Genomic DNA, 24,417 nt, shown 5'->3' with positions numbered 1-24,417 from the left:
CTCTTGTGCTTTCTTTCCCTTATTCTCTTAAGATCATCAAGGCATAACAGAACTGCTCCCAGGCCTCTGCCTGTGATGGTAGGGTTTGCTGTTATGCATCTGTTATTTCTCTATATAAAATATGAGCAGTTCATCTTTGTCTTTTATTTTTGTGCATTTGTGTTTATCTTTTTATATTTCTCTTCACTCTTTCATGAGCTTCAAAGTTCTACTGCTCCTGGGTCTTTTCCTCAGGAATGCTTGGAAATCCTGTCTCATTCATTTTTCTTCTGTACCACTATACTTGGTTTGTTGAGTGAGTTATTCCTGACCTTATATCCTTTGCCTTCTGGAATCTTATTCCAAGCTCTTTGCTTTCTTGTAGTGGTGGCTGCTCAATTTTGTGTAATTCTGCCTATGACTTCTTGATATTTGAAGTATTTCTTCCCAATTGCTTGCAGGATTTTTTTTTCTTTGACCTCAGAATTTTGCCTACAATGTTCCCAGAAATTTTCATGTAGAGTTTTCTTTCAAAAGGCCACTGGTAGGTAGATTCTTTCTGTTTACCACTTTGCCCTCTGATTCTAGGTTATCTGAGCAGTTTTCTATATAAGCTCTTATTTTGTGTTATGATATTCAGATAGTCTAATGATTCTTCAAATTATTTTCCTTTCAATCTGGTTTCCAGATGAAGTGTTTTTGCTACAAGGCACTTTACATTTTCTTCCATTTTTTAAAATCTGTTGACTTTGTTTTAATATTTCTTGTCATACTGTCATTTACTTCTATTTGATCCACTCTGATTTTTACAGATCTTGCTGCTTGGACAAGGCTTTGTACCTCTTGTTCTAAACTCTTAATTTCCTTTCCAAATCATTCCAACCCAGTCCTCATTTCTTTTCTAATTTTTGTTCTAGTGCTCTCATTTCACTGACAAAATATTCAACTCCTTTTTACTCTCTTGAGTCATTTCTTCTCATGGTTGAATTTGTACCCTCACTGTGTTTGTCTTAGAGGCTTTACTGGTAGATGTTCTGGAGTCCTCTTCTAGGTTTGTGTTTTGAGCATTCTTGTCACCATAAAAACTTTGTATAGAGGAATTTTTATTTTGTTTGCTTATCCTTCCAGCCTATTTCCTGAATTCAGACTTTGTGTTAAGGCCAGACTCTTTGTACTTTTGTATGAAAGGTCTGGCCTGTTCCCCTTGCTATTTTCTTAGGGTATTGAATGTTGTGTTGTTCCAGAATCTCAGGAATGCTGAGATTCTGTGAGGTTTCCGTGGTCAGAATGTAGACTGCTCCAGGGTAACAGCTGCTTGCTGTCCCCTTGGTGTGAACTCTGCAAATTCTTGACCTGAGTTTGAATCTTAGCAGTAATAGACTCCTTCTAGACTCAGGTACTACCAGCCAGCTGGAGTACTCTGTTGAGATTGACAGAACTGTAACCTCCCCTTTGGTCTGAAATTGCTGCCCTGGTTCTTCTTCTTCAGGCATCAGATTGTGTTAGAAGGTGGAACTGAGACCCTACTCTACTGCTGGGATCTGACCCACATTATTACTGCTTGCTTCTGAACCTGAGACAACTTGGAGTGGAGAGAGAGAGGGTGGGTAGGGAACACAGTTTCCCTTTTCCAGTCCACCCTAGACCTGCAATTGGATAGTAAGTGATAAAGTTACCAGTTAGTACCTGTCCTTAATTCTTTTCTACATCTTAACTCAAGCCCAGGCAAACCAGAATGGTCATAGCCATGATCCTACCATCACTCATAAATGTTTGAACTCCTTGATCCAGAACATGGCATATTACCAAAGAAATGCTAGAAAAATGGAGGCTAGATTTAGATTAAAATCTCACACCATATAGTAGAATAATCTCAAAATGTATATTCTACCTACATATAAAAAACCACATCTCTCTCCCTCACACACACACACGCAGAGACAGAGGCATAAACATGGAGAGAGGGAGAATTATTTTTAAAAAAATATAATCCATTCTGTTATATTTTACTTTTATATTGTATATGGTTCTTTTTTGAAAATAAATATTTTTATATCAAACTACATATAGTTTCTGTCTCTTCTAGTCTTGAGCAGCCTGCTCATTACCAACTTAGCAAACTCAGAACATAGTCATCTGCAGTCACCTTTCCACCTAGCTTAATGGTAATAAATTCCCTCCAAATCCTAACTAATCTGTTCTCTAAACTCTTTTCCATTTCAGTGTTATCCCCAAAAGACTTTATTCATATGCAGATTAACATTTATTTACTGAAATAAAGTTAAAAATTAAGGTAGAATGTTAAAACTCACAACAGCTTAAGGCAACTATAGATCTCTGTGGCACAATCTGAACTTTCCAACTTTCCCCCATTTGCTTTGGGCTCTATGTCTTTATTGTCACCATTGAGATAAATGCCCCAAAATGTGGTCCCAGTAGGAAATCATCCCCTATGGTCTCAGAAGTAGAGAATACAGGACAAATTTGGATCACTGCCACTGGCTCTCACTTCCTAGATTGCCATCTCATGCTGGTTAATCTGTTTTCTGCTACTTTCCTTTAATGCCTACTTTCCCTTGATAAAAACTATGCTATCTCACTATCTTCTTATAGGGGAATATGCTTCTCACTAGTTCTCATGACTAGTTCTCAGCTTAGGACTTGACCACATGTCATTTCTGTCTTTTCCCTCTTGCTGGATTTTCCTTATTTGTGTCATCTGTCACAGAGCATGGCAGCTCTCTTTTTAAAAGTCCCCCCTCACAAAATGGGTAATATGAGGACAATCTCAAATAACTCCATTTATGTTAAAAAAACAAAAACAAAAACAACCGTAAGAGTTGTCCAACATCTAAATTTCCTGTTCTTTTTGGAATCTAAAAATAGGAAATTGAGGGGATGGGAATACCAACTTGTTTCCATCAAGGGTTCTTTCAACTTTTATTAATAGATGAAGGTCCATATGTGTATATTGCAAAATAGGAAAGAGATGTTGGTGGCATACCAAAGGAAAAGACTTGATCCCACATTTGATCCACTGGCCCAATATCTTGGAGGTGAACATACCTTTGAATTATTTACCCAGGTACATAGAAATCCTGTATTACTATCCTAAACGCCTTTAGGTCAGCAAAAAGCTGTAAAGGGAGGTGTGGTATGCAAGGAGAAAATGGGGTAATTTGTTATAGGTGCTACTTATGACCTAAAATAATGAACTATGGAGGTAGAATCTTTACATATGTTAAGTTTAACGCTGGAAAAAAGAGGTGGATATTACCCGCTATTAATTGGTTCATCTGAAAAGGCCAGAAGTCATAATATTAGCATTACTAATTTATATCTAATATATGTTCTTTTAGTAAGTATCTTGCTAATGCTTTTATTTAAAAAATAAGAACATTTTGTTGATGCCTTTTGTCTTTTTCTTGTGACCATTTCCAACATCCCTGTACGGGGAGACTCAATTGAAATATGTCAGCCCTGGACCTGAACACTTGGAGCGTCCCATTATGGGGTATATGGCTGGAGTGGGCAGTGATGTTCCATCTGTGCAGGCCACCACGTGGCACTCTAAAGCCAAGCTGCAGCAGCCCACTTTAGCTATCACTGATTATTAATTTTTACCCTTAACTTACCGACTCAGTCTGTGCCTATGCAGGTACCAACAGCCTTGTATAAGCCTTCATGTCATTAAAGTGTGAGTTCCTTAAGGACACGGATTGTCTTTTCCTTTTGTTTTTCACCCCAGCACATAGCACAGAGCTGGGCACGTAGAAAGTAGGTGCTTAATAAATGTTTATTTGCTGAATGTGTAGCTCCCTAGTGACAGTGACATAAAAGAATAAAGAAAACCAAATGACAAAATTTTTTTTAATGTAGAAGGGATGACCTACGTAGAGAGAGTGGGTCTCACATGTGTAGAGAACTGTCCTTGTGTGGTTGGAGGCAAGGCTGAATAAACATCTCTAGCCCCTTCTCCCCCCACCTTTCCCCAAGGAAGACTTTAATTCCTGGCAGGAAGGGAGGCAGGAGGTTGGGGCCATAGGCCACCACTCTGATCTCTTCAAAGAGGGGGGCTGTGCATATGTCTACCTGTTCCCTTCAATATGGATCATGTAGGGGATATGATCATGTTTGCACTAACTTCCACTCCCTTTGTTATTTCTGGAGGGAACTGCAAGTTCTGTGTTCAAGACTTGACCCCTTTCCCACCAAATGCCACTTCCACAATGAGTGAATTAGGACAGCATGTAGTTCATTGTGGGATTTGAGTGAAACTTGTGATTTCATCTTGTGACTCAGTTCTGTAGCTACCTTAGTTTGCATTCACTTACAGGTTTAGTCCACCTTGTCTTGTGAGAAAACTTTATTCAGTTGTGGGAATTGGGAGAAAACTTTATTGTATTTAAAATTAACCCTGCATGGACGGGAAACAGAACCTCCTCTACCTTCTGCTTACAGACCCTTAACCAAGTGTGATAGATGATTCATTGGAGCCCTATTTTATTGTACCCCTATTTTATTACAATCAATATTAATCAGTTTGATATGAATCAATAGGGGATGGTGATTATAAGTTTTTTTCTTAAGCCCCAGAGCTGTGAACTGCAGATTGTAAATTCACTTGCTTAATCATAGGAAGCTAAAACCTCCACCCTTCTTTTTCCTTATTCAGTTACATGGAGAGTCCCCCCGCTATCTTTGTTATCTCTCTGTCCCTTGTTATCCCTCTATTGCCCAACGTGAGATGACCCCAAGGATGAAGCCAAAGGGTGACCCTGGTTGCTGACCTGCAACCTGCCCTTCTTTTGGCCCATCAGAATATTCATATGTTTTGACATGTGCTCATCAGCCCAGCCTCATGAGCCTGATCCTCGATTTTTTTAGGACCCCTTCAAAGGTTAAGGTAGGCCTTTTAAGGTATGCTGTCAAACCTACTGGTCAACAAATGAGATTCTGTGTTTTGTGGAGACCCTCCTGGAGGGTCATGGGCAAGGTCTATCTACCAATCAGACTGGTTTTTTGGCCTGATCCACCTCTTTTGTCCAGGTGTCAAGCACTATAAAACTAAGGCCCTGGCAGAAGGGGCATCTGAGATGATGAGGAAGATCTGGGTTCCATTTCATGGAAGAGGACCATGGACCCTTTAATAAAGTGCCATTGGCTCAGAGCTCTGCCTCAGTGGTTTTTTTCCCTTTCAGATTGGACAACTTGGGGCAATTTATACACAAGGACCCCAGTAGTCTCTCCCTTCCTTCCTCCCTCCTTTCCACCCTCCATCCCTCCATTCGTTTCCTTTTTCCTTCTTTCCTTCCTTTCTTCCTCTTTCTCTCTTTATTTTCTTTCTTTCCTTCTTTCTTCCCTTCCCTTCTCATTCTGAACCCTTGTTCAAAAAAAAAGTCAGTTTCTCACATTGACTCTATCTGAGGATGTATGTCTTCTCCTGTAGCTTGAATCTATGACTTCTCTGTCAAATGGTAGGGAATTAGCTTCTTCACAATTTATCAGAAATTGTAATTGGCTATTGCATTGATCAGAGTTCTGAAATTTTTAAAAGTTACCTTTTTTAGAAAATGTTATCACATAATTAGTTACTTTATTTTACATAAATATATACTTCATTGTATATCATTGTATATAGGTCTTCCAGGTATCTCAGAAATCATCTGTAAGCCCTTTCCTAATTAGCTCCTTATTGATGGAGATGAATGTTCTGCGCAGCCTGAGGGGGAGGGCTGAGTTGGTGACAAATGAGAGAACTCCATTTTTTCCCAGTTCCTTTTAGGACTTTTCAAGTGAGTTCTACTTTGGAGCTAGTATCCTTTAGGACTGGTTAAACTTTGAGTCTTCTTCAAAGGTTGAGTCATTTCTGCTGCTCTTGGCTTCCATCTTCAAGAGAGACATAAGAAGGAATCTTCCCCTCTGGTGGCTGAAGGAAAAGACTGTGAGAAGGCAGAAGAGGAGTTGGTGGTTTCCATGATGTCCCGTTTTCATCTGGCTACTCTAGAGATTTTGGGTTGTTTCCCCTTAGGTGAGATCCAGAATATTCTTTCTGCATTAAGCTGAGTTATCTTACCCGCAATGGGAGAGCTCCTTCATTCTGTATTGTCTGGTATATATTTTCCTATGTGGACTTTGTCTGATTTTTGTTTTGCTATTGATTTGGATAAGTGGGCTTCTTAGCTATTCTCTGTGTATGTTCCTTGTAAAATGGATGTTTGGTGGGCAAACAGTCAAATCTGGCTATTGGCTTGGGGTTCTTTTTCCCTCCCAAAATTACAAAACAAAACAATCCCAAGTTAGTTGAAACATGATCATATCCCCTTAGATGTACAATATTTCAAGGAGCAGATAGACATACTTCTATCCCAGAATCCTTTCCCTTTGAGGAGCACTGACTAACTTCTGGCTCCAATTTTCTGCTTTTCTTCCTGGCAGAAATATGTCTTTTTTGGAGAAGGGTTGGAAGGAAAAGAAGCTAGAGATGTGTATTCTGCACCACCCCCTCCCCCTTCCATTCAAGCCATGCAATAACAGCTCGCACCACACATGGAGCTTCACTATACATAGGGCTCCTTTTCTATCCCCATACATTCATTTCACAATTTCTCACAGCACAATTCCATATACTGTAATTTGTCTAACCATTTCCCCATTTATGGTCATCTCCTCATTTTCCAAATCTGTGCTTCTACCAAAAGAGTTGCTATAAATATATTTGCACATATAGGTCCTTTTCTTCTTTCTTTCATCTCTTTGGAGGGTGAGAGTGGTAACCTGGGTCAAAGAGTGCACACTGTTTAGGGAATGTGGTGGCTATAGTTCCAAATCAGTTTCAGACTGGGTAGACCAATTTATGGATGTATTAACAGTGTATTAGTATGGTTTATTCCATTCATGTTTTCTTTGGTCCAGTGACACTGGCTTTCTTGCTGTTCCTTATACTGTACCTCCCAACTCTGAGAATTTTCACAGACTTCTCTATGCCTAGAACTCTTTCCCTGCTCATCTCCTCACTTCCTGACTTGTCTGTAACTTCAACTGTGGTATAATGTTCCGTATATATCTTATCTGTACATAGGTATTTGGATGGTGTCTCCACCTTTAAACTGTGAATTCCTGTAGAGCAAGGACTTTCTTTTTTTTAACCCTCCAGTACTTAACACAGTTATTAGCACATAATGGACACTTCATAAATGCTTGCTGACTTGACTATTTTTTTGAAAACCATCTAACAACTGTGATTTTGAGTCATCTTTGCCAGTCTGTGGGTGTGATGTAGAACCCCAGAGATGCTTTAATTTGCATTTCCCTAATTATTAGTGATTTAGACATTTTTTCATATGGTTGTGATAGCTTGGATTTCTTACTTTGAAAACTATCTATTCATATTATTTGAGTAGTTATTGAGGAATGACTCATATTTTCTCAATCTATTTTTATTCTCAGAGAAAGTTCCTGGATTTTTTTTCTCGATATATTTCCCTTGTAATTTAAATGGCAATATCAGACCTTCATAGGAGAAATTTACTCATAAAGGGTTTAGCCCAATTAGTTATTTCCCTTGAAATTAATTATAACTGCATCAATTTTATTTCTACAAAAGCTTTTAAATTTTATGCAGATTTGCCCAGTTTATTTTCACTCATTTCTGTACCTTAGTTAATAATTCTTTCCCTATCCACAGATGAAAAGTTATCCCTTTCCCTTCTTTTCCAATTTATGATTGCTTGAATTTAGATCATGCAGCCATTTAAAGTTTATTGTTGTGTATGGTGTAAGTTACTGGCCCAAATCTAATTTCTGCCAGAGTGCTTTCCAGTTTTCTCAAATGTCAAATAAGGGAGTCTTTACCCCAATAATTGGTGTCCATGGATTTATCAAACAGCATGCTTCTATTTTTATTTCCTTGTTTGTGTAATCTACTCCACTGGCCAACTTTTCTATTATTTTTAAACCAATATAAAATTATTTTGATCACTGTTCCCTCATAACCTTTTTTTTCATTTTTTTATCTTGAGATCTGTACTGAGGCCTCTTTCATTTTTATTTTTTCCCGTTATTTTCCTTTACCTTTTGTTTATCCAGATGAATTTATTTTTCCTAATGTTATAAAGCAATCACTTGCTCATTTGAATAGTTTAGAACTGTCTATAAGTTAATTTAGATACTATCATGTTTATTTTATACAACCCAACCATGAACAACTAATCTTTTTCATTTAAGTTCTTTATTTGTATGAAGTGTTTTGTAGTATTCATATGTATGGTGAGTATGTTTTGGTAGGTGAACTTGTAGAGATTTTATACCTTTTCTAGTTATTTCTAATGAAATTTCTTTTTCTATCTTTTCCAATAGTGGCTTATTAGTAATATAATGAAAGCTTGATTATTTTTATGGGTCGGTTTTATCTTTATTCCTTTAGTGAAGTTATTGTTTCAATAACTTCTAGCTGGCTCTCAAGGAGTTTTCAAATATCTACAAATAACAATGATTTTATTTCTTGTTTAACTGTGTCTATTTTCTCAGTTTTGTTGGGAATAGACATCTTCATGCATTTGGGTCTTTCTGGTACGGTTTGTAAGGTCAAAATTTTGGAGTGGTTGCAGCTTTCTTCTAGGATACTCTGCTACATCACAGCACCTCAGAAAAATAGTACAATGTAATCTAAAAATGTGCAGGGCCCCCACCATCCACAGGGAAACACTTTTCAGCTTGGATGATATACTGGATCTCCTCCATGACCATAGTGAATACCTTTGGTGGCATGTACCTCACTGTTTTATGGATCTCTTGATGTTTATCATCTGAAAGTCAGCTAACAAAATTCTCTCTACTGTCATATCTTTTTTTTTTGTTTACAAGTTTTTTATTATGAACTTAAACATTAATACATACAAATTTCAATATAGAAAGAACATAAAAGATGATTGTATATGCAGTTCTCAACTTTCAGGGTTAAAGTGGATATTAAGTTTAACATGACAATAAAACTTCCCAGTTTATCTGTGTCCTCTTTTGAACTTCTCACTGCTTTCTTTTTTGTCTAAGATATTCCCTGATGCATTTTTCTTTTTCTGCACCACTATTCCCATTCCTTATCTCCTCTTCCAACTCCAATCCCCTCTTCCTGTAGGAGTCCTCCATTAGGACAAAGAAGCATAGTTAAGCAAAACAAATCATTAGCTAGGTCTGAAAACTTGATGTCCCATTCTGTATCTCTATCCATCACCTTTGAGTCAAGCTAGGAAACATGCTTCATCAATAGTCTTATGGAATGATAATTAGTAATTGCATTGATCAGAGGAAAGTCTTTTAAAATTATTTTCCTATAATGACTACTATTATCACTATGTAAACTGTCCTGGTCCTACTCATTTCATTCAATATCAGTTTAGAAAGACCTTTCCAGATTTCTCTATCATATTTATCACTTCTCACAGTGGAATATCCTGTTATTTCCATTTGCCCTAATTTGTTTAGTCATGAAATAATGGGCACCCACTTTATTTTCCAGTTATGACAATAAAAAGTACTGATATAAATGTTCTTGTATTATCATATATTTTGAGTATTTTGATGTGTGGATGGGAGATAGTTTTTGGAAGACAACCTTTTACGCTCTGTTTTGCTCCTTGAACAAATACTTTCCCATTATGAACAATCAATGTTAGTCATAAGTGGAAGAAACTGCCTTGTGAAGTACTCAGTTCCTGTACTGGACTTTTCTCAGGGATGTTATAATGGAGATTTTTAAATGGGACGTGAACAAAATAAGTCTACTTTCTAAGTTTCTTTCAAATATAAGGTCTTATAATTTCCTTAATTAAATTATAATATCATAGAAGGCAGAAAGTTGTCGTTCTTTGTATCTCCCACATCGCCCAACACAGTAAGAATTCATCAATACATATTTGTGGATTAAAGGTAACCTTATGGGTCAGAGGGAAAAAATCCTGGCTTGGGAGACAAGTGAACTGGCTCCAACCTCTCTCTGATACTAACTGGTCACTGAGTGGTAGCTTGTTACAAGAGATATAGGTGGTAATGAAACTTTATTGTGGGACTGGAAGACCCACTTTGGAACAGAAGAGTTAGCAGCCCTTGAAACCCAATGGTTAGTCTGCCTTGTGTACAAAAATTAGTAATGATTTCAACCTTCTATCACAATGGTATAGAAGTCCAAGAAACTCCTTGGTTGCAGTACCTGGAAGATGGACAGATAAAGGATTCTGGATGGAAGTAAAATTGCAGGGGATTGGTCAGAAATATGGAGACCTATAAGGTATTCTCCTATGAGGCTTCTTGAGACAGCTTCAGGCATATTTTCTGAAAAACTGTGATTGCATCATTGGCCACGATTTCAAGAAAATACTTATGTATTTCCTGAGCTTGCTCATATAATTTTTGATAACTGTGCTGGTGAAGAAGTTTTGCTTCCCCAACCTTCCTGCCTGTAAGAATAGCTAACTTATGACTGTCTTGTATAAGTGCATGCAAATTCCAGGATTTGGTGATTCCATGCAATTCTTCTATCTTCCAATCAAACATCTGAACCAGACTGGTGAGGGAAAGCTCATCCACCCCAAATAACCTTTGATAATGAATCAGAGAGGTCCTGAGCTGGGCTAAAACTTCAGAGCTAGCAGAGACTTGTAGGGCCACCATCAAAGATTCTACTCCAATTATACCTTGTAAGGCAATCTTCTTCCTCTCAATGGCTTCTTTACAGATTTGAGACAGGTGATTCTTCAAATGGTGAGCCTTAATTCTCCTGTCATCTTTAAATGCCTTCAGGGCATTAAGAAAAGCTAACAAGCTACGTACATTTTTCATGACAGAGATCAGAAATATCTGAGGATTACTTATACCTATCCTTTCCAGGTTCCATACAGATAGCTCTTCATTTTTCAAATCAGAATGCACGGGTGGTGGATGTTCTGAGGTGGGTTGTCTACTCCTTGAAATGAAGTAGACCTGCTTCCCCATGTTGTGGAGCTCTACTGCTAGGCTGCTATGAACAGATCCAATGTGGGCAGAGACAATGATGATGACAACATCAAAAGGGTCACAATGTCTCTCCTTCAGGTACGTTGTTGCTGGTTTCCCGTATGTCTCAATATCTGGTAGCACTTGGAAATCGGCTTCCTCAGGGATCTTGAGGACAGACCTCTTGAGAAGAACACGTGGGAAACCTCGTGGAGGAGGCAACGTAGAAAGATCATCAATTAATAAAGTACTCTCGGAATGATTTCCAATCACAGCTATTCTCAATGGGGTAGCTTGGATTTTCATTTTCATTCTCAATTTGGAAGATACTTCTTCTAACTTTCCCATGATCACCATCTCTAGTATTTCAGACATGTCTGCTTTAAAACTGACTACTTGATCATCTTTCAGCTTGGATTGGGCGATTATTTTAGTGCCAAGTTGGTATAACATCTGCTCCTCTGTGCAGCATATCTAGGAGAGAGGAGACACAATGGATGGAGATTGAGTTAGACCCATGAGGGAAAGAAGAGGGATAGGAGAGGTGGATTTAATGAGAAGGAAAAGTCAAATCTTCCACAATTTCTAAAAAACTCATCACTCTTATATTTACACTTAAACTTCAATTGTGTGTTGGAAGAGAAGTGGGGTAAAGATAATCCAAAAGTAACGTGTTTGATTTGGTAGTGATAACAAGATACAGACATGCTGAGAGGCTGCATCCCTTTTAAGCAAAAGTTCTTAATAATGCTAGGGTACCTCCATTTTAGACAGAGAAGAATGAGAAGTGACTTTTGAAATTCTACTTTGGAAAAAATAGAAAGCTAAGAGTTGACCACATTTTATTTTGGTGGGGGGAAGTGTCAAACAGTTTTTCAATAATGCTGCACTTTCCATTCAGATGAACGAGAGAACCAAGATGTAAGGAGAAGAGAATGGGGTAATAGTAACTGGTGGAATCCTTATCAGTCATTTGCACTTGAGGGCTAGGTTCGTAATCAAGGACTCTCCCTTTGCAAAGACAGACACACTGGCTCATTAGAACACTTGCAAATACATTAAAAAATTGCAAAAATGTATGCCAAACCTCTTTCAAAGTTGTCTTCTTCTTAAGGTCAAATTGTAGCCATGGAGCTAGGGAGAGAGAAAGAAGAGACTGAGCTTACAGGTTTCTATCACTTGTCCATCTCTTTGATAAGGGGGAAAAAGGCTTCTTCAGCAATAGGAGGACTCTCTGAGAAAAGAGGAGGCATTCTTATCTGCTGTAACTCATTTTCCTCTCTTGGGGGCTCAGAAGGTACCGAAGATAGTCCATGAACTGAATCTCATTTGCACCCCCACCCTACTGAACTTGGGAACCAAGAACTTTTTCAGGATTCAGGCTTCGGGACTAGGCTTCCTCATCTGTCAAATGTAGCTACTGAAGTGGATGAACACTAACGTCCCTGTGATGCTATGGGACTTTCTCCTTACCTCTGAAACTTCTCATGGATTCCTCCAAGGCATCTATCTTTCCAGTGAAGGCACACACTCTTTCTTCTAAGTCTTGGGATGTGGTGAAAGGGGTGAAGACCTGTTCTTTCTTCCTCCTGAGGGGAAATAGGTCAATAGAGAACAACAGAAGCGATTTCAGGAAAAATAGAAAGGAAAGGCTCTAGCCAAATCCAGTTTTCCTCCCTTACAATTCGTAGACAATTAGAAGTACACAAAATGGATTAAAAGAACAATAATCAAAAGTTGAAAAAATATAGAATAAAATAGAATAAAAATATAGAATAAAAACAATATATATTTTAAAAAAGTCATAGCATTGGTCCACATTCCACCTGTTCCCCACCACCACCTCAGATCAAAGCATTATCTCTATCTATCTACAAATGAAAAAAAGGAAAATACACATCAGCTGAAAAAGAACAAAAGGAAACTACTGCTGTTCAGTTGTATCGAACTCTTTCTGACCCCATTTTCTGAGCAAAGACACTGGAGTGGTTTGCTATTTGCTTCTCCAGTTCATTTTGTAGATGGGGCACTGAGACAAAGAGGGTTAAGTGACTTGCCCAGGTTCACACAGCTAGTAAGTGTCTGAGGCCAGATTTGAACTCAGGAAGATGAGTCTTCCTGACTTCAGGACGAGCACTGTATCCACTATACCTCCTGGCAGCTTGATCATAAGCCAACAAACCTGACGAACTAAACAGAGTAGGTGAATATTTATGAAAGTATAAAGTGTCTATGAAGACAAGAAAAACAAGAAACAGAAAATTGAAATATCCCAGTCTCAGCAAAAGAAACTTCAAGTCACAAATGAGCTTCCAAAGGGGAAAAACATGAACAAGAAATAACCTGGGACCAGATAGACTTGTGGGTGAAGTCTATGAAACATTCAGAGAATGATTAATTTTAATATTATATCAACTGTTTACAAAACAAGAAAATATAGAATTCTACCAAATGTGGTAAAGATATTGTCTTGATAACTAACTGATGGACAGACAAAAAAGCAAGAAAATTCTAAGGAAATATCTTTTATACATATCAAGAAAAAAAATTTGAATAAAAGATTAGTAAAGAGGTTGTAGCAACCTATCAAAAAAAATTATATACTATGACTGCTTTAATTTATATCAGGAATGCACAGTTGGTTCACGTTAGAAAAAGTGTAAGTAATATTAACCATATTAATAAATAATAACAAAAATAACTAAAATTTTATCAATATATACAGAAGAGGCTTTTAACAAAATAAAACACCTATTCAAAATTGACAAATGACTTGGAATGTAAAAGGTCACAGAATAAAAAAAATTAGAGCAAGAAATGAAATACCTTTATGGATAGGGCAAGAACTGTTGACTAAATAAGGAAGACAGAAGGCCAGAGAAATAAAATGAATGATTTTGATGGCATTCAGAATTTTGAACAAATAAAATTAATATAGTTAAAAGTGGAAGAGAAACAGGTATCTGGGGAAAAATCTTTGTAGTAAGAATATTTTTTTTTGGGCAAAGGTCTCATAGACAAGAGATATAAGCAGCTGACAAGCATATAAGAACAAGAACCATACTCCAATAAATAAATGGCTAGAGCATATGAATCAGGCAATTCTCAAAGGAAGAAGTCTAAGATGTCAACAACCTTATGAAAAAATGTTCCAAATCACTACTAATTAGAGAGTATAAGTTAAAGTATTTCTGAAGTTCTGTCTTATCTTTATTGAAATGGAAAATGAAAACTGACAGAGGGGTTTTGAAAAAAATATAGAGCAATTCTTTTTGTAGTAGCAAAGAACTGGAAACTAAGGGGTAAATTATAGTATATGATTGTTACAGAATGCTATTGTGTTACAAGAAATGATGTAAGGGTGGTTTCAGAAGAAACCTAGAAGATTTGTTTGAACTGACTCAGAGGAAAATGAGTAGAATCAGGAGAACTATACACTAACAGCAGTAATGTAAAGGGAAACAACTGGGAAACACTTGGGAACTCTAATAAAGGGAATGATTAACCAGTGATGATGCATGGTACCCCTCACCTCACAAGGAGATGATGGACTCAAGGTACAAAATAAGCTACACTTTTTTGGACACTGCCAATGTGGGCATAATTGTTACATATATAATTGTTAAAGGAGTTTTATTTTTGTTTTTTACTATTTTAATGGAGTTTGGAGGTGGGCTAGGAACAGGGGTGCTATAAACCACAAAAAAGAAAGAACAAGAGTAAGAGTGTTAAAATAATTTTTCAAAATGCACAGAAGAAAACAGAAAGGAGGCTAGAAGCAAACAGATGATCAGGACAATTCTGAAAATGACATACTGAAATTATCATACATTTTTAAAAGCTTATCACAAATGTAAAAGCAAAAACTAAGATATATGTAATAGAAATGTGCAGTTTCATGTATGGTCTTCTTGTTGTGTTCCATTTTGTACAAGGAAATGCTCAAGTTTGAAATTTTCAAAATGCACAGAAGTGAAGAAAAGGAATATTAGCTGGAAACGGACAAGCAGGTCAACTTAGAAAATCACAACTTGAATTTATTATATACTTGAAAAGCAAGTTACAGTACCGACTGGCAGATTCATGCATAGTATTTTCCAAGAGGAGTTGATTTACAATTTTATGCTATATTAATCAGTCTATCAAGGGATTGCTTTGTAGAACTAGTCCAAATAGTGACAAAACTTATTTGGAAAAATCAAAGATCTAAAATCTCAAGTGTAGTAATGAATAAATGTAGTAACAGAGAAAGAAAAAGTACATAAGAAAATATGAACTGCTATTGCATAGTTTTAAAAATACACAAATTATATGACATTTAACCAAGTAGTAAGAAAATCGCTGTTTGGATGTCCTGCATTTTGTGTTTTTTTTTGTGCATTTAAAAAATGCTTGTTGCTTTCATTTTTTCATATTTTTCATTATCCACTAATCCACCACTAAAGCTAAACTGACTCACCAAAACAAAAGCCACTCTGCCCCAAACTCCCCACCCAAAATAAAACAGAAACTCAGAGGAATGCTATGGAAAGAAGGAACCTATAGAAATCATTTCATTCCTTCCTGTCTTTAGTGTTCCAGACTAGAAAACTGGGGAAAATATAAAGTTGAATGGATACACTGTGTTTTCTAGGATGAACAAAAGGAAAAATGGAATAGGAGTATGAGATCTTACCTCCTGATCAGTCACAAAGGAAACTTGGGCACATGCACATGCATGTGTTTTTTCTTCTTACGTGATGGTCTCTTGGTATTGTCATTCATTCCCACAGCTCCAACGACCATCTCCCTTCAGATGATTCTAAATTTGTGATCTCTGCTTCTGACTCAAACTTCAAGTGGGCATTTCCAACTGCCTAAAGGACATATCTCTAACTGGATGTCACAGATGCCCCTCAACCTCAGCATGTAATTTGGCCCAGAAGAACTATATCCTGAGGTACTGAAAACCTTGGCAAATAAGAATGCTGAAACAGTGATATCTGAAAACTCTTAAGAGAACAGAAGAAATACTGTAGGACTGGAGAGGACAAATGTCCCAACTTTCAAAGTAGGGAAGAGAAGGACACTTGCAAGTTACAGGCAAATTAGTTTGACCTCACTTCCTGGTCAAATTATAGAATGTATGATTCCAGTAATGCTTGTAACATGTAGAGAAGGAAAAGGTGTGAACAATCAACCAGCATGGTTTCACCAAGCACTAATCATAAGAAACCAATTTGATTTTATTTTTTACCAGGCTACTAAATTGGTAGACAGAGGTAATCTATAGATACAGTTTAAAGTTACTTTTAGCAAAGTATTTGATAAAGTTTCTTATACTATGCTTGTGAGAAAGATGGAAAAGATATTGACCTGATGGTAGTGGAATTGGATAGATCTGGGGGAGAAATGAGGGTTCAACAATGTACATAGCAGCCAAAAAAGGTAATGCAATCTTGCGATTAATGAAGATGAAAGAGAAATAGCTCCCAGGAAAAAGGAAGTGTGAGTCCCACTGTATTTTGTCATGGTAAGTGTACATATCTGGAGTATCACATTCAGTTCTGGAGTATCATATTCAGTTCTGGGGACCACATTTTACAAAGAACACTGCACAGCCTCTAGAAGAAGGCAAGGTGAAGGGCCTCAAGTTCCTGTCATATGCAGATCAGGTGAAGGAACTGGTGGAAAAGAGAATCTTACAGAACAGGAAGGGTGTATGTGAAGCAGAAGGGTTACCCTGGCATATACTGGGTCTCCCATCATTGGGCATCTTCAAGCAAAGACGGGATTATTAAGTGGCACTTTGCATAGGTCTGGACATCCTTATATAATGCTGTGGATCAAAATTATTTTTGCATCTTAACCCCTTATTAAATTATAAACCCTTTGGGACTGGGATTTTCTATTTACTACAAAACCTCTCCCAGTGTTCTACACCTGTTAGACACTGAATAAATGTCTCAGAATTTTTTTTTTAAACAGAAGTATAAATCCTCATACTGATGGTATTCTATCAGGCTGACAGGGGAAGAAAAACAACTGACCTAAGTTATTGGATATCCACAATGAAGGAGAGAGAGAGAATACGTATAGAGGAAAAAAACCCAGCTAAGGACACTTACCTTTCTTCCAGTTGTTTTCTGATCTGTGGAAAAGACAGAGAAAGGTCAGTTTTTCTGCAGCCATTCCCCACTGCATATGAAACAAATCCCTAGAGAGTACCAAAATGAATTTTTGTTTTTTCCTCAGCTGTGCTTGATGCTCACTCTACACCTACAAATCCCAGCTCTTCTCAGTATCATTAATTCCCTTTATGTTTCAATACCTCATGCTTCTGATAGTTGGAAATTCATCCAGCTGTATCTTGTCATTGGTTCAATTTCAATTCAAGTCTTTCATGTCAGTTTTTATTCTGTAACCCAACTGTTATATTCACCATGTGGGGCAGAGATGGTGTATTCTCTTGTTTCTCACCTTAAGGATTTCACTTGCAGTCTGAGAAGCTCTCTCCTCCAATTTATTTATTAATTCCTCAAGATGAGATATTTTTTGAGACATTTCAGCGGCATGTTGCTCTTTCTTACAGGTGATGTCCTTCTCCAGCTCCTCCACATGGGCCAAGAGGAATTGTTCTTGTAGATCAAGGAAATTCCGGAACTGCTGATACTCAGACACAATTCTCTGTTTTTTCTCTTGAATCTGATTCTGTAGAAATGAGTGGAAAATATTCTTTAGTGTAGAGTAGGAGTTCTTAATCTGGGGTCCATGGATGGTCAATAGAGAGATGTGAATGTGGATGGGAAAAAAGCCCCTACATCTTTATTTTCACCAATTCCTTACTGAATTTTCTTCAATGATGAATGGAATCAATGCAGCAAAGTAGCATTACATTTCACCACATTGCCAAAGGGGTACACTGCGCAAAAAAAGGCTAAAAACTCCTAATCTAGAGTCTTACTCCCACTGACCAAAAAGGAAAAAATATAGCATGATGACTGTTAGAATTTCAGTCCTCCCACTTCTTGCCTGGACTTCCAGTGGCAGGATTTGACAATCTATGGTATAGATTGACATAGATCTATGGCATATAACTAAGATGGTGTCTCCTGATCCATACAGACCCAGGTCTTCTCTTTACTTTTGTATCATGTGAAATTGATGGAAAACAATGGCCAGTTTAACAGTGGATAGAGTTTGGATGAGAGTAGTGCAACAAGTAGGAGGACATCAGTGGGAAGATGAGAAGTCATTCAAAACATTTCCATATCTATCTCTCTTAGGTTTCCCATTATTCTTTAGTCCTGCCATCTCACCCAAGACCTTCATTGCCTTAGACCTATCTCTGATGGACTAGATTTTTCTTATCAATAATGACTTTACGTGTGCATAGCATTCTTCAGAGAATTTTGACATCTATTAACTCAATGAAATTTACAACAATCCTTTAAGACAGGTAGAGAGGTGTTAAATAGGATCTTATCCCCATTTAACAAAGATAAAAAGTAAGGAGAAGAGAGATTAATTTGCATGAAGACATACAAGTAAAAATCTGCATAAAGACACCCTTTCTTCATCCCTCCTTCATTCTCTTAAGAACATGGGAAGAAGCACTTGCTCCATCCCTGGAGGATGATATTCTTTTGTCCAGGCCTGCAAGCAAATAATCCAGAGACACTGGGCCCCTGAAATAGAGCCCCACTTTTTTTTTTTGGTGGGAATTGGGGGAAGGGAAGAAATGATTTCCTACCAGCAGTCCCTGGAGTGTCTTGTTTTCTTTCAAATGCATAATTTGTTCTTTGAATTTCTTCAAACTTTCGAGTTGTCTCTGAATTTGATCCTGTAAAAAGAAGAATTACTTTCCTACTGACAAATACAATTTCAACATCTCTTCATTAGAAGGTCAGAGTATCTAAAGCTAAAAAGTACTTTTGATAGCATATAAATCATATATGGGAGCTAGTGATAGTGATGCTTAAAAAAAAATAGCATCAAAGAAGCATTTAAAGAAATGCACAGACAGAAATTGAAAGAAGGTCAGAGGGAGACAGAGACAAGCAGGATGACTTGGGAACTAACCTGCTGAATTTATTATATAAAACTTAAAAAAAATAAGTTGAACATAAGAGGGATTCATCATTTCCTGTTCTTTGTATATAGAAATGTTCATGCAAGTTCAGAATACAGACTTAAAAAATTTAAAAATAAATTGAGGGGACTGGACTAGACTAGTGATGAAGGAGCTTTAAAGTAATGACATTTTATGAATCTGTGTAAAAATTGATCAATATGTTTATAATCCTCTCCATGGAGAAAGGGACTGAAACTCAATAGCAGGATCTAGGAGCAGATCACTATGGTTAAATACAGGAAGAGGAAAAGTGAAAAAGTTTGCAGTCAGATTAGGGTAGCCTTAAGGGTCTGGATTCATAGCTACTATTTAGATTATCATATGCTTTTCCTTATGATCTTTCATCCTTCTTGGAATATTCCTTCTCTTTATACCCTCTCAGTAAAATCCTCTATTTCCTTTGGGGCCATGTTCAACTCCCTTACTCCATGAAGTCTTTCCTGACAAAGTCCTCCCTAGCTTAGCATTTTTATTGTGGCTACTTGATTATCATCAAGAAAATGGTTTTCCTTCAAAACACCACAGAGTTTTCAGATCCCATCACTCCCAGAGAGAAAGTAAAACATCCTTAGCCAAGAATTCCATTTTTCTAGATACAAATGGAAAATATTGGAGACTATCCCTAAGAACTGTCCAGGGATAAAGAAAACCTATTTCTGATTCAGGGCTTGATGACTGTGAATGCTGGGAAATCTTTTGCTTTTCTTTAAAATTGCTTCAGCCCTAATTTTAGTTCATTTCTACTTTTTGTCAATGCAGATGGCTGTTTATTGAATAATCTTCAAAATGAAGTTCTTCAGGGGTCTGTTCTCTAGAAGTCTTCAGCAAACTCTACCTGTACCCCTCTTTTGTTCATCATCCTGGACTCTTACTCCTCCCCCTTTTGGCAACAAACTCCCCAAACAGTATTCTTTGTATCACTGTCATACACTTTTGCCCTTTCTGGTGACCACCTGAACAGTAGTAGTAATAGAATGAAAGATTTAGAACTAGAAGGAACTCTATAGGGTCCAATGCCTTCATTTATAGGGATATGAAGGTCATATAGGTCAAATAACTTACACAAGGTCACATTAGAAGTGAAAGAGATTGGATATTAACCTAGGTACTCTATCGTCAAATCCAGAGTTCTTTTCACAGCACTGCACTCTCTGTGATATCTATCTGTGTGGGTGGGTTAGTAGAAGTTTGACCCACCAAGGGATTTGGAGAGTGACAATCCTGGGGGGCAGAGGATAACCAAACCACAGTTCTGGAGGTCAGCACAGTGTTTGGCACATTGTAAATGCTTAACAAATACCTGCTGCCCAATTTCTGATTGCAGGTGCTGGGACTACTACATTCACTAGGATCTTCCTAGATCAATCTATCAAGGGGGAGGAAAGACCAAGTCAAATTTCTTACTTTGTAGGGTTGGGCAGCATCTTCTACTGGCAGCACAACATGACTGCTGTGCTCTCGGAGCTCCTTGCACACAAAGCACAAGAACTGCTCATCTGTTTTACAGTAGAAAAAGGTCTTTTCTCCATGTGACTTGCAAAGCTGATAATCTGCTGGTTGTTTAGCATCTTCTGATAGCTTATCAGAGAGTTTTAGGTTGAGGAGTTTGGGGACTAATTGTACCAACACCCAATTGGGACTGATGTTTTCCTTCTGAAAAGGCTTCTTGCAAATTGGACAGGACACGGAGTCCTGGACATGGGCTTTATGAGAGTCACATAGCTCAGTGATACAGACTTTGCAGAAACTGTGGTGACAGGGAATGCTGACTGGATCCTTCAAGTACTCCATACAAATACTGCAGGTCAGTTCTTCCAGGAGGTTCTCTAGGGGAGGTCTGGCAGCCATGATCACTTTACTGCATCAATATTCTGCTTCCTAGAGAGGATAATGAGGTAAATGGGGTAAAAGAGAGAAATTCTGAACAAGAATAAGGATTGAAATTTTGATTGGGGAAAGTTTGCATGAAGATTGAGCATGAAATCAAATATCTAGGTATTCAGATTAGGATCATCTAGTGGATTTAGGGCTTGAAGGGACCTTACGGTCATCTATTCCAACTCTTCTGGTTTACACAGGTAGCAGGAAGTAACAGAACTGGGATTTGAATTCAGGCTATTGTACCAGACTTCTTGTTCCTTTCCATCTGAAAGGGGTTGAGGGGAATGTGTTTTGAAAAGATGTTTGAGAGGAGTTTGAATGGTGGACAGGTCTTAACAGGACTGAAGACTTAGAAGGTGTGAGGACAGGATTGTCTTTAAAGTGGAGGAAGAGGAGTGGTGTTGGATGTGAGGAAGCCTGAAAATATTGATGTAAGTAGGTCATATATTGTGCACAGAAAAGAAATTAAGGAAGGTTGATATGATAGAGTGATTAGTTAATATTAAAATGTCCTTTTTAGTGGTTCACAGGGGAAAAAGCTGATTATTTTTGAAATTCTGGAATGAGGTCTATGTGGGTTCTCACCTTAGACTTACCAATTCTTTCAGGTTGTTTCAAATTCTTCCAAAATCTTGCCAGATGTTCCTGATTTCTAAGAAAGGCACAGACCAGACATGGCTGAGGAGAACCTTCAGGCTTCCCCTGGAGTGGTGGTTCCTAACTTTTTTTGTGTCATTGCCCTGATGAGATACAGGCTGAAGCCAAGACCTTTTCCCTTTGGATGGGGAGGGCTTTTGTCCCATTAGTCTGAAGGGCCCCCAGAAAGTCTGACCTTTATGGGGGCTCCTTGGATTCCCCTTCCATTTCTCCCAGGGCAGATACTCCCAATCTTCTTTTTAGCATTCTTTTGATATTCCCCCTTTTATCCTACTACCAGCCACTCCCATCAGAATCCTCCCTGGGTTTGATCTAGGGAGACCATCTCTGGGACCCCAGACTACCAGGGTACACCTGGTTCTGGCCCAGGCTCTCCATTGTCTGATATCTCCTGATTGCCTCCAGCTGTTTCCAACACTTGACCAGTCACCCTCTCCTTGGACTTCTCCTCAAGATCCTCCCTAAACCCCTCCTCCAATCACTCTAGACTACCAGACCACCCCCAGATCGTTCCTACAGTCTTTTCTGTATTTAAGGTCCATCTTGCCTCCCTGAAGGCACTAAGATTCAGTCCAGCTCAGACTCTATCTAGCTGGTATTGTATGTGGGCTGCTTGTGAATACAAGTGTTACAAGTGCTTAGTCTCCTTAAGAGTCAACGCAGGAAGATGAATCTTTAATAAACTTTGTTTTCTTTGGCTTTAAGAAGGCTTGAGTGGAATTCATTAGAGCAGGACCCCATATGTAGGAATTTTGGGGTCCCTAGCACTCCTCAACCTCATCAGACCCACTTGGTAGTCTGGTGAAGCCCAAGGATTCCTCAGAACAATGCTGAATGGAAGGAAATGAAATGTTAAATTTCAGTTACAGGTTAGTAAAAATAAAAAGACATTTCTCTTCTATCAAAATTCACAGATAACCTGAAATCCATTGACAGATGGGTGTATGTGTGTGTGTGTTGGGTGTAGATTCTGGGCTAAGAACCTCTCCACAAGAGAATCCAGGGAATACATTTAGTCACTTTGAGTATTACTAGTTATACAATTTTGAAAATGACTAGTTATACAACCTTAAAAATCAGTAATAGACACAACTTATCTGTCAGCAAAGTCTAGGACTTTGTAAATTCCAGACCTTTGTTCTAGCACACTGAGGTAATAAACTCCAGTGCAGAATCTCCCCACCCTGTGTGCCATGATGACCAAAAAGCAGAACCCCACCATAAAACCAAAACAAAACCCCAACCCAAATCAGGTTGATGTAAGGTCTCTGAGCAACCATTTTCTTGTACACTTTCCTAAGGCCAAACAAGCCGTGGTGACACCTACTACATAAGTCTGGTAACCATTTTTTCTTCAAAGTAACAGCGTTTTCATTGGCTGTCCCTCAAGCCTGAAGCCCTCTCTCCCTCCCTTCTCTTCCTTTTGGCTTCCCTAGTTTTTTTCAAGTCTGAAATAAAGTCAAGCATTCTCTAAAAAATTCTCTCAGTCTCTTAAAAGTCTTACTGCCTTCCAACTGAGACTACCCTCAGTTTATGGGGTCTTGGTTGTTTGTGCGTGGTGGGCTCCCTGAGTGGGAGGACTCTTTTGCCTTTCTTTGTACCTAATAAATGCGGGACGGCCGCAAGGCTGCCCCGCCCAAGACCTCGACTGTGTTAATGATCTTTAAATTCAGGTTTTAGTTCTGGAGGTCCAATCCAATCCAACTCAGGAAAATTGAGAAAATGAATAGCGAATAAACATGCATTTATGAAACACTGTCTTAGCAAAATATAAAAAAGAAAGACGATTCCTGCCCCCAAAGAGCTTACATCCTAATGGGGAAGGTAAGATACCTACAAGGAAGGAGTGGCCACAGAAGATTCTTTTGATCTGAGGAGTCCCGGAGAAGGAAAGCGTTTTTGCTGGTAACAAAGTAGCCAGTGTAGAGGCCAAACCCAGGTTCCCGGACTCCAAAACCGGCCTTCTTTCAGGAAAGCCCCCACCCCAGCAATACCAACCTCCAGCTTGAGAACATCTCACCTTTTGGCACCAAGAAGATGGAGAGGGCAGGAGGGGCACAGGGAGATGTCAGCCCACAGAGTCCGCCGGTGGCTGGAGAAGCGGGGGGAGACTGCAGGGTCAGGAAGGAAAAGCTGCCCAACCTAACGGGACTTTGGAAAACTTTACGAGTTCCCCTTTTCCTTTTCCTCAGCAGCCTCAGACGACTTGGTCTGACTAGAGACTGATGACGCCTCTTCAATCATCGGCCAATCCGCAGATCCTATCGCTTTCCCTTCCAATCAACTAAAACAGATCCTCCCTACCCCAGACTTCCGATAAACTGTCGTGGACGGGTAGCAGAATAAGATTAAGTGAATACATCTGGAACGTTAGGTTGGAGCTTCACTGTGGAGAGTTTTAAACACTAGGAGGAGTTTGTATTTTCTTCTCGACGCAAAAAGGAGCCACTGAAGAGCTTTGAGTAGGGGAGTGACCTGTTCAGAACTGTGTGAGTCAACATTGATCAGGCTCCTACTATGTGCTGGGCACTGTACTAAACGCTGGGCTCAGAAAGAAAGGTGAAAGGCCCTCCTCTCAAGCAGTTCCCAGTCTCATGGGGGAGACAGCTTGCAAACAGTTATGTCCAAAGAAGCTGTAAACTGAATAACTGGAAATAATCAAGCAAGGGAAGGCATTAGCATTAAGGGGGATGAGGAAAGTGTTCTTTAAGAAGGTAAGATTTTAAATGAAACAGGAAGGAAGCCAAGAGTCAGAGAGGAGGAAGGAGAGCATTCCAGCAATGGGAGGATAGCCAGGG

At 38.5% G+C, this 24,417-nt stretch overlaps 2 protein-coding genes across 4 annotated transcripts in view; both read right to left on the bottom strand.

Annotated features, from left to right (window-relative positions):
• LOC140525836 (uncharacterized) overlaps positions 1-24,417 on the bottom strand; it is a 139,517-nt gene that overhangs the window by 64,333 nt on the left and 50,767 nt on the right. The window lies entirely within an intron of this gene.
• On the bottom strand, positions 8,826-23,905 carry LOC140525838 (E3 ubiquitin-protein ligase TRIM31-like). 3 transcript variants are annotated; one of them, XM_072641550.1, is made up of 9 exons: positions 23,640-23,905; positions 21,548-21,614; positions 20,486-20,959; positions 18,701-18,790; positions 17,428-17,658; positions 17,076-17,098; positions 12,442-12,557; positions 12,056-12,102; positions 8,826-11,442 (listed from the first exon to the last, which is right to left on the bottom strand). In XM_072641550.1, the coding sequence occupies exons 3-9, from the start codon at positions 20,927-20,929 to the stop codon at positions 10,273-10,275; spliced, it is 2,121 nt and encodes a 706-aa protein (XP_072497651.1). In that variant the 5' UTR covers positions 20,930-20,959; positions 21,548-21,614; positions 23,640-23,905; the 3' UTR covers positions 8,826-10,272. The 3 variants fall into 3 exon arrangements, with proteins under 3 accessions (XP_072497651.1, XP_072497650.1, XP_072497652.1); XM_072641549.1 differs by having other exon boundaries at positions 21,559-21,614; XM_072641551.1 differs by lacking the exon at positions 21,548-21,614.

The sequence above is a fragment of the Notamacropus eugenii genome, chromosome 2 (assembly GCF_028372415.1).
Source record: "Notamacropus eugenii isolate mMacEug1 chromosome 2, mMacEug1.pri_v2, whole genome shotgun sequence".
NCBI classification, from domain to species: Eukaryota; Metazoa; Chordata; class Mammalia; order Diprotodontia; family Macropodidae; genus Notamacropus; species Notamacropus eugenii.
Note: the sequence above shows the minus strand (reverse complement) of the source record. Positions and strands in the feature narration are given on the sequence as shown.